A 10,911-nucleotide genomic window follows, 5' to 3' on the forward strand; every position below is an offset into this window, starting at 1 on the left:
ACAGACCAACACACAAACCTCACACCCCCTGTACAGACCAACACACAAACCCCACACCCCCTGTACAGACCAACACACAAACCTCACCCCCCCTGTACAGACCAACACACAAACCTCACCCCCCCTGTACAGACCAACACCTGCACTTTGATTTCAGTGGTAAGGAAAAGCGGGGAGGTGTATAATGAGCGGTGGATCTGATATTGCCGGTTTGACACGAGCACCAAGGGTCCCAGTGGATTGGTACCCCGACCAGGAATGGTGTTCAGGAGTGAACTGAAATGCTGGCGAATCCTGGCACTTACCCTGGCGTGGCGTGCTCGTTGTTTCTGACGAATTGCCCATTTTGACTGGCTGCGCTCGGCTCGATGTGGGCGGGCGTTGTGTCGCAATGCTTCGGGCTGCGGTCAGCCGGGGTGGGGAACGTGGAGCTATTCTCTGTCTCCTCGTCAGACACAAAGAACTGGAAGAGAAGAGGAGAAAGGAGTCATCATGAACCAAGAGTCGTCTGTGACCAATCAGAGGACGGAGGCCGCAGCCGCTGCTCTCCGAGCTGAACCGTGACCTCTTCACCTTCTCCCAATCGGCGATGGGGCCGAGCATCTGAGACACGGACTCAGGAATCTGGGCTCATTCTGTCCCTCCCTAAACCAGGGCAACTCATAGAATCATACAGCACAGAAGGAGGCCATTCGGCCCATCGTGCCTGTGCCGGCTCTTTGAACGAGCTCTCCAATTAGTCCCACTCCCCTCTGCTCTTTCCCCACAGCCCTGCAAATTTCTCCTTTCAAGTATTTATCCAATTCCCTTTTGAAAGTTACTATTGAATCTGCTTCCACCGCCCTTTCAGGCAGCGCGTTCCAGATCATCATAATTCACTGTGTTAAAAAATTCTCATCTCTCCTCTGGTTCTTCTGCCAATTATCTTCAATCTGTGTCCTCTGGTTACCGACCCTCCTGCCACTGGAAACAGTTTCTCCTTATTTACTCCCATCAAAACCCTTCATCATTTTTGAAGACCTCTATCAAATCTCCCCTTAATCTTCTCTGCTCTAAGGAGAACAATCCCAGCTTCTCTAGTCTCTCCATGTAACTGAATTGTTCTTTCTTTCTGCAGCCCTGCTTGGCATTGAACCCGGGACCTCCCTGACCCACGTGGCTCAGGACCAGCTCTTGCCTGCTTGCCCCCATCCGCCGGATCACGCAGTCCTCACCTGTACATCGCGCACGACGACGTCCGATTGGACGGGCTCCTCCGTGGGTCCCTTCTTCTCCTGGGCGCCATCGCTCTGCTCCTCCTCTTCATCCCCTTCCTCTATGGTGGGTGCGCCGGTTGGGGAAGATGCCGTCTTCCTGTTCTTCTTCTGCGTCCCTTTCTTCCTCCTCCCTTCTGACGGCAGGTGTGTGGAGAGTGGGTGGTGGGTGTGAAGGGAGGAATGACGATGGTCTATTGAAATAGGAGAAAGAGAGAGAGAGACAGGATTGATGTTAAGCACTAAAAAAAAGAAAGAATTGCATTTATATAGCACCTTTCACCACCTCAGGGTGTCCCAAAGCGCTTTACAGCCAATGAGGAACTTTTGAAGTGTAGTCACTGTTGTAATGCAGGAAACGCGGCTGCCAATTTACACACAGCAAGATCCAAAAAACAATGTAATAATGACCAGATCATCTGTTTTAGTGATACTGGTTGAAGGATAAATATTGGCCAGGACACCGGGGAGAACTCCCCTGATCTTCTTCAAAATAGTCCCATGGGATCTTTTATGTCCACCTGAGGGGGCCTTGGTTTAATGCCTCATCCGAAAGACGGCCCCTCCGACAGTGCCAACGGAGAACCTGCCACCTATGTCATGGTGGGATTTGAACTCTCTAACTCTGGGTTGCTGGTTCAGTACCAGAACCATTCGGCTGCTGTACCGATCAATGTTCCCTCTAGGTTTTCTTTTGGTGCGTGGTCCCTTTAAATCTGCTGCAACAGCGGCCGTACACGCGCGCTATCTTTTTCCAGCGGCAGCAGCTGGTGCGCGGCCTACGCGGGACCTCCCGATTGGTGCGCAGCCCCTTAAGGGGGAACATTGGTACCAATGACCTCCTGAACACCCCCACCAAGTTTCTCATTTACGAACATAGGAACAGGAGGAGCCCGTTCAGCCCCTCAGTCCTGTTCCACTATTTAGAAACATAGAAGATAGGAGCAGGAGTCGGCCATTCGGCCCTTCGAGCCTGCTCCGCCATTCAATGAGATCATGGCTGATCATCCAAATTCAGTACCCTGTCCCTGCCTTCTCCCCATATCCCTTGATCATAGAGGGATTTAATTTAGATTAGCGGCTGATCTGTACCTCAACTCCATTTACCTGCCTTGGTTCCAGGTCCCTCGATACCCTGACCCAACAAAACCCGATCGATCTCAGTCTTGAAAGATTCAGCTGACCCACCCCGCACCCCCCATTTCCGAGGGGAGAGGGATACCACTGAGCCACGGCTGACACTATGAGGTCAAGGTAACTCAGAATGCTTCTGATCTCTGTCTCAGTCCCATGTGAGACGGGAACCTGGCTACAGACATTGCGGGAATCCGACTCAAAATAAAATGATAAGAACATAAGAAGTAGGAGCAGGAGTAGACCATACGGCCCCTCGGGCCTGCTCCGCCATTCAATAGGATCATGGCTGATCTGAATCTAGACTCACGTCCACTTCCCTGCCCTCTCCCCGTAACCCCTAATTCCCTTATCAGCTAGGAAACTGTCTATCTCCATTTTAAATTTATTTAATGTCGCAGCTTCCACAGCTCTCTGGGGTAGCAAATTCCATAGATTTACTACCCTCTGAGTGAAGAAGTTTCTCCTCATCTCAGTTTTGAAAGGGCAGCCCCTTATTCTAAGATTATGCCCCCTAGTTCTAGTCTCACCCATCAGTGGAAACATCCTCCCGGCATCCACCCGATCAAGCCCCCTCACAATCTTATATGTTTCGGTAAGATCGCCTCTCATTCTTCTGAACTCCAATGAGTAGAGTCCCAACCTACTCAACCTTTCCTCATACGTCAACCCCCTCATCTCCGGAATCAACTGAGTGAACCTTCTCTGAACCGCCTCGAGAGCAAGTATATCTTTTCTTAAATATGGAAACCAAAACTGTACGCAGTATTCCAGGTGTGGCCTCACCAATACCCTGTATAACTGCAGCAAGACTTCCCTGTTTTTATACTCCATCCCCCTTGCAATAAAAGCCAAGATTCCATTGGCCTTCCTGATCACCTGCTGTACCTGCATACTGTTGCAGCTGTTTAATAAAATGCACAAACTCACACTCAAAATCTGCCTCATCGAAGGTGCGCCGGACTTCCTCCACATTCCGACTGGGCGCATCGTGCAGGAGATCGTCGAATCTCTCAACGCCCCAAGTCTTATTCAGGTCATCCTCATCTTCATCTTCAATCCTGGGTGACGATGGAGGAGGCACGTCCTGTTCATCCTGTAGAAGAGCAGAAACAACCATCAACTGCCCGCTTTATAGCAGCTCACAGCTATCTGTTCTCCCTGAAGGTACCAAATATGGATTGTAAAGGGTTGAGCTTGAGAACGGGCAGTCCGAGATCAGAGCCTTGCCTGTCCGAAGGCTGTGGGGCTGCCCTGTCAGGATCCCGCTCCACAGGGGGCAGCTGCGCTCCAGTACCCTGCTTCATGCCTGATCGGATAGTGAGCACCAGGTATCATAGCCACGCCCAATCCTGGTCACGTTCAACGTCCACACACCCAGTTTACAGTAAGGTCCATAGTTCATAGAATCATACAGCATAGAGGAGGTCATTTGGTCCATCGTGCCTGTGCCAGCTCTTTGAAAAAACTATCCAATTAGTCCCACTCCCCCACTCTTTACCCATAGCCCTGCAAATCCTTCCTTTTCAAGCAGAGCAGTTACAGTGAGGGGGTGGGGCTCTGGCTGATTTATTCCACTCAGCAGAGGTGCTGAGGCCAGTCTTAGTGCCCTGGTGCACAGGAAGATTCCACGAAGCGGGATCAAAGAATAGGCCAGTTAAGATGATTCTGGTGATCTTCACTGAGGGAGGCATATTGGCCAAAGTAATGGGAAAGCTCGCTGCTCTCCTTAAGAGGTGAGCATCCACACAAATTAACAGAGCCTCCAATAATTCAGTACAGCACTGCAGTGTCAGCCTAGGAGGAACGGTGGGGGAAAGGGGGGGGGGGAAAGAGAGGAGGGGCGTGGAGGTGGAGGAGGGGAGAAGGTCAACGACCAAAAGCTTGGTCAAAGAGGTTTGTTTTAAGGAGCATCTTAGAGGAGGAGAGAGAGGTAGAGAGGCGGAGAAGTTCAGGGAGGGAATTCCAGTGTTTAGGGCCTCGGCAGCTGAACATAAGAACATAAGAAATAGGAGCAGGAGTAGGCCAATCGGCCCCTCGAGCCTGCTCCGCCATTCAATAAGATCATGGCTGATCTGATCCTAACCGCCAATCTACTATCACAGAACCATCTCCTGAATCTAACAGAATTAGACACACGAAATATCACAGAATCCCCCACAGTGCAGATAGAGGCCATTTCGGCCCATCGAGCCTGCACCGACACATATCCCACCCTACCCCCGTAACCCCACGTATTTAATCCCCTAACACTAAGGGTCAATTTATCATAGCCAAATCAACCTAACCTGCACATCTTTGGACTGTGGGAGGAAACCGGAGCACCTGGAGGAAACCCACGCAGACGCAGGGAGAATGTGCAAACTCCACACAGACAGTCGCCCGAGGCCGGATTCGAACCCGGGTCCCTGGCGCTGTGAGGCAACAGTGCTAACCACTATGCCAGCGTGCCCAATAGGAGCAGGATCAGGCTACACGGCCCCTGGGCCCACTCCGCTACCCACAGGGCCATGTCTGATCCGGACCTAGACTCATGTCCAAATTCCTGCCCGCTCCTCGTAACCCTTTATTCCCTTTACTTCTAGGAAACTATCTATTTCTGTTTTAAATTTATGTAATGATGTAGCTTCTACAGCTTTTTGGGGCAGCATATTCCATGGACCTACCACCCTCTGAGTGAAGTAGTTCCTCCTCATCTCAGTTTTGAAAGAGCAGCCCCTTATTCTAAGACTATGCCCCCTAGTTCTAGTTTCACCCATCATCGGGAACATCCTCCCCGCATCCACCCGATCCAACCCCTTCACAATCTTATATGTTTCAATAAGATCGCCTCTCATTCTTCTGAACTCCAATGAGTAGAGTCCCAATCTACTCAACCTCTCCTCATATGTCCATCCCCTCATCCCCGGGATTAACCGAGTGAACCTTCTTTGTACTGACTCGAGAGCAAGTATGTCTTTTCTTAAGTATGGACACCAAAACTGTATGCAGTGTTCACAGAATCACAGAAACCCCACAGTGCAGATAGAGGCCATTTCGGCCCATCGAGCCTGCACTGACACATATCCCACCCGATCCCCGTAACCCCTACACCAACACATGTCCCACCCTATCCCTGTAACCCCACGTATTTAATCCCCCTAACACTAAGGGTCAATTTATCATAGCCAATCAACCTAACCCGCACATCTTTGGACTGTGGGAGGAAACCGGAGCACCCGGAGAAAACCCACGCAAACACGCCAGGTGCGGTCTCACCAATACCTTGTACAACTGAAGCAATACCTCCCTATTTTTATATTCTATCCCCCTAGCAATGAAAGCCAACATTCCATTGGCCTTCTTAATCACTTGCTGCACCTGCATACTAACCTTTTGAGTTTCGTGCACCAGGACCCCCAGATCCCTTTGTACTTCAGTACTTTCCAGTTTCTTGCCATTAAGATAATAACTTGTTCTACGATTTTTCCTGCCAAAGTGCATAACCTCACACTTTCCAGTATTGTATTCCATCTGCCAAATCTCTGCCCACTTACTTAGCCTGTCTATGTCCCCTTGCAGGTTTTTTATGTCCTCCTCACTCACTACTTTCCCTCCCATCTTAGTATCATCTGCAAACTTTGATATGTTACACTCGGTCTCCTCCTCCAAATCGTTCATATAGATTGTAAAGAGTTGGGGACCCAGCACTGACCCCTGTGGAACACTACTAGTTACTGATTGCCAGTCCGAGAATGAACCATTTATCCCAACTCTCTGCCTTCTGTTAGATAGCCAATCCTCTATCCATGCCAGAATATTACCCCCAATCCCGTGATTTTTTATCTTAAGCAATAATCTTTTGTGTGGCACCTTGTCAAATGCCTTTTGGAAGTCTAAATACACTACGTCCACTGGTTCCCCTTTATCCACCCTATATGTTACTTCCTCAAAGAACTCCAGCAAATTTGTCAAACATGACTTCCCCTTCATAAAACCATGCTGACTTTGTCCTATTAAATTATGATTATCCAAATGTCCTGTTACTGTCTCCTTAATAATGGACTCCAATAATTTACCTACCACAGATGTTAGGCTAACTGGTCTATAGTTTCCAGCCTTCTGTCTACTGCCCTTTTTAAATAAGGGCGTTACATTAGCAGTTTTCCAGTCTGCCGGGACCTTTGCTGAGTCCAGGGAGTTTTGGAAAATTATTACCAATGCATCCACAATCCCTACCGCCACTTCCCTCAAGACCCTAGGATGTAAGCCATCAGGTCCAGGTGATTTATCCGCCTTGAGTCCCATTATTTTACCGAGTACCACTTCCTTAGTGATTTTGATCGTGTTTAGCTCCTCCCCCCCTATAGCCCCCTGTTTGTCCAGTGTTGGTACGGCCACCAATGGTTGAGCGATTAAAATCGGGGATGCGCAAGGGGCCAGAATTAGAGGAGCGCAGATATCTCGGAGGGTTGCAGAAAAAGGGAGGGGCGAGACCATGGAGGGATTTGAACAGAGGATGAGAATTTTAAAATTGAGGCATTGCCAGATAGGGAGCCAATGTACGGTAGCGAGCACAGGGGTGATGGGTGAACGGGACTTGGTGCGAGTTAGGATATGGGCAGCAGAGTTTTGGATGACCTCAAGTTTACGGAGGGTGGCAGGTGGGAGGCTGGCCAGGAGTGCACTGGAATAGGCGAGTCTAGGAAGAAAGAAAGACTTGCATTTATACAGTGCTTTTCATGACCACCGGACGTCCCAAAGCGCTTTGAAGCCAATGAAGTACTTTTGAAGTGTAGTCACTGTTGTAATGTAGAGGTAATAAAAGGCATGGATGAGGGTTTCAGCAGCAGATGAGCTGAGGCAGGGGTGGAGTCGGGCGATGTTACGGAGGTGGAAGGAAGCGGTCTTGGTGATGGAGTGGATACGGGGTCAGAGCTCAGCTCAGGGTTAAAGAGGACGCCGAGGTTGCGAACAGTCTGGTTCAGTCTCAGACAGTGGCCAGGGAGAGGGATGAAATCGGTGGCTAGGGAACGGAGTTCGTGGTGGGGACCGAAGACAATGGCTTTGGTCTTCACAATATTTAATTGGAGGAAATTTCTGCTCATCGGACAAGCAGCGTGACAAATCAGAGACAGTGGAGGGGCCAAGAGAGGTGGTGATGAGGTAGAGTTGGATGTCGTCTGCTTACAAGTGGAGCCTGATGTGTTTTTGGATGCTGTCGCTGAGGGGGCAGCATGTAGGTGAGAAATAGGAGGAATCCTTCACACCCTGGCAGAGAATTTGTAGCCGGTGACGAGTTTGTAGATGTCCCAGAGAGGGAGCGAGGCAGGCTGCGATCGGGTCACCAGCCACCGACCCAGAGCTCCTGTCTGCTTCAACTTTCGTAAGTCGATCTCACAAGAAAGCAGGAATAACCGGTTCTAGCCTGCGTATTCGAGACCTGCTGCTGTGTGAAGTACGCGGAATCTGCCCCAGGGCTGAGGCTGGAAGGAGTCTGACGTCAAAGGAGTTGAAACTTAGTCCACTGTAGACAGACTGCTGAAAGAGGAGGTGGTGATGTGGCAAACCTATGTCGGGAGAGCTGACAACATCTCCAAAACCAGAGGCAGAACAAGATTGCTGGTCTTTGTTTGCAAGGAATTCTGTTAGGGAGGTAGAGCTGGGTGTCGTCAGCGCACACATGGAAAGTGACCCCATGTCTGCAGATAATGTCACCAAGGGGCAACATGTAGATGAGGAGGAGGAGATGGGTCTTTGGAGGACGAGAGCAATGTTCCCATTAAGCTGTACGGCGGTCTGGAGGTCCCGCACAGGTCGGCCAGCAGCTTTTAAATGGAAAAACCGCACATGCGCGGAAATTTGAATGGGCCGCGCAGCCTGTTAAAGGGCCCGCGCACCCAAAAAGAATCAGCGAACATTGTCCGAGTGGTAATGGAGCGGGTGTGGGGATAGAAGCCATTGCCGGGGATGCTCTGGCTACGATGCGATAGATGAGTGCAGTGCCACTCGGCCGGACAAGGGAGGAGAGGCGTTGCAGGAGGGTGGTTTGGTTGACCAAGGCAAAGGTTGCAGAGAGGGTGAGGAGGGGTGGAAGCCTATTGCAGGGGTTCAAGCAGGGAGTTGCAGGAAAGATGGGCACGGGTCAAGGAGGCGACAAAAGGTTGAAGGATTTTGGAGGAAAGGGAGGTTGGAGATGGAGTGGAGTGGTGTGATAGCAGCTGTTTTGAAAAGGACAGTAGCAATCACGATTGAGGAACTAACTACCATGAAACAATCGTAATCAGATGGTTCAAGTAATTTTTTACGTGGTTTTAATTGCCATAGTACTCTCGTCACCAACATTCCCGGCACCTGACTGTTCCTCTCTCCCAGGTCTGGGGCCTTGCAGAATTTAGGGCATGTGGAGTTAAACAAATGCAGAGGGCGCGGAATATAAAAACAAGGAAGTGACATTTGATTTGGAAAAGACATTGGATAATTCACATGTGGAGCACTCTGTCCAGGGTATTAGAGCTATGCAAAGGGACAGGGAAAATCCCCATGAATATCAGGAATGAAGGACAAGTTGCATAAACTTGATGTGCTCTCCCTTGCGTTTGGAAGGTTAGCGGTGATATAATTGAGGTGTTTAAAATCCAGAACACGGGGGCATAATCATAAAGTTAGGGCTAGGCCATTCATGAGTGAAATCAGGGTGCAGTTTTCCACACAGAGGGTAGCAAAAATCTGGAACTCTCTCCCCCAAAAAGGCTGTGGGTGCTGGGGGCCAACGGCAGCTTTTAGGACCGAGAGGGATAGTTTTTTGTTGGGTAAGGGTATCAAGGGATATGGAACAAAGGCAGGTAAATGGAGTTGAGGTACAGATCAGCCGTGTTCTGATTGAATGGCAGAACAGACTCGAGGGGCCGAATGGCCTCCTTCTGTGCAGTAAAACCGGTGTTTCTATTCTGCTCCTTTTAACCTTGGTGACTTTGGGCCTTGACCCCTCACCCCGATTATCTCTCACATCAATTGCGGACGATGCAACCAAGCTCCAGATTGAAATACGACTCAAGATGCTATCAGTTTAACTTCATAGATCTGTGGCTGTGTGTTTACAAAACAAAGGAGCATGCGGGAGGCCATGGGAAAATTCAGTCTCTGTGACCACCTCAATGACAGCCCATTCGCTCCAGAAGTGAATGTGTGGGTTGTCCCATTCTGCTTCTCCACGCCCCTCTGAGCCTCTTCCTTCCCTCCCCACCATCCCTCCCGCAACCCCCAGAAAATCCGATCAACACAACAACAAAATAAATCGATGCTCCTTCACGGGCACCCAGTTAGCAGAAGGGGACAAGCCGTGATTTGGAAATGCAGAGGTTGCTGAGGAGTAGTGGCAGTACATTCCCGTCACAGGTTAACACACAGGGGACGTAGCCTGAGAATCCACAGCCCTTTCCAAACAGACCCACAAACATCTGCCGCAAATGGGATCCACTCAAGAAAGTCTGGCATTTCTACAGCGTCTTTCACGACCTCAGGACGTCCCAAAGCGCTTTACAGCCAATTAGGTACTTTTTGAAGTGTAGTCACTGTTGTTATGGAGGGAAACGCGGCAGATTCTTTGAGCACCGCAAGATCCCACAAACATCAATGTGATAATGACCTCAACTATTTACAATCTAAATTAATGACTTGGATGAAGGGACCGAGTGTAATGTAGTCAAGTTTGCGGATGATACAAAGATGGGTGGGAAAGCAAGTTGTGCAGAGGACTCAAAGGATCTGCAAAGGGATATAGACAGGCTAAGTGAGTGGGCAAACATTTGGCAGATGGAGTATAATGTGGGAAAGTGCGAGGTTATCCACTTTGGCAGGAAGAATAAAAAAGCTAATTATTATTTAAATGGAGAGAGATTACAAAATGCTACAGTTCAGAGGGACCTGGGGGTCCTTGTGCATGAAACACAAAAAGTTAGCATGCAGGGACAGCAAGTAATCCAAAAGGCAAATGGAATATTGGCCTTTATTTCAAGGGGGTTGGAGTATAAAAGCAGGGAAGTCCTGCTACAACTGTACAGGGTATTGGTGAGACCACACCTGGAGTACTGCGTACAGTTTTGGTCTCCTTATTTAACGAAGGATATACTTGCATTGGAGGCAGTTCAGAGACGATTCACTCGGTTGATTCCAGAGATGAGGGGGTTGACTTATGAGGAAAGGTTGCGCAGGCTGGGCCTATACTCATTAGAAGAATGAGAGGTGATCTTATTGAAACATAAGAGATACTGAGGGGGCTCGACAAGGTAGATGCAGAGAGGATGTTTCCCCTCGTGGGGAAATCTAGAACTTGGGGGCACAGTTTTAGAATAAAGGGCCGCCCTTTTAGAACTGAGATGAGAACGAATTTCTTCTCTCAGAGGGTCGTAAATCTGTGGAATTCTCTGCCCCAGAGAGCCGTGGAGGCTGGGTCATTAAATACATTTAAGGTGGAGATAGACAGATTTTTGCAAGATAAGGGAGTGAAGGGTTATGGGGAGCGGGCAGGGAAGTGGCTTTGAGC

The 10,911-nt window shown here is 49.4% G+C and overlaps 1 protein-coding gene across 1 annotated transcript; it reads right to left on the reverse strand.

Annotated features, from left to right (window-relative positions):
• Window positions 1–276: 276 nt before the first annotated feature.
• On the reverse strand, window positions 277–3,507 carry LOC147080634 (anion exchange protein 2-like). The gene is made up of 3 exons (XM_085981144.1): window positions 3,318–3,507; window positions 1,215–1,447; window positions 277–463 (listed from the first exon to the last, which is right to left on the reverse strand). The coding sequence occupies exons 1-3, from the start codon at window positions 3,505–3,507 to the stop codon at window positions 302–304; spliced, it is 585 nt and encodes a 194-aa protein (XP_085837270.1). The 3' UTR covers window positions 277–301.
• Window positions 3,508–10,911: the final 7,404 nt, after the last annotated feature.

The sequence above is a fragment of the Somniosus microcephalus genome, unplaced genomic scaffold (assembly GCF_052327205.1).
Source record: "Somniosus microcephalus isolate GS21.2 unplaced genomic scaffold, FLI_Smic_1.0 scaffold1371, whole genome shotgun sequence".
Lineage (NCBI taxonomy): Eukaryota > Metazoa > Chordata > Chondrichthyes > Squaliformes > Somniosidae > Somniosus > Somniosus microcephalus.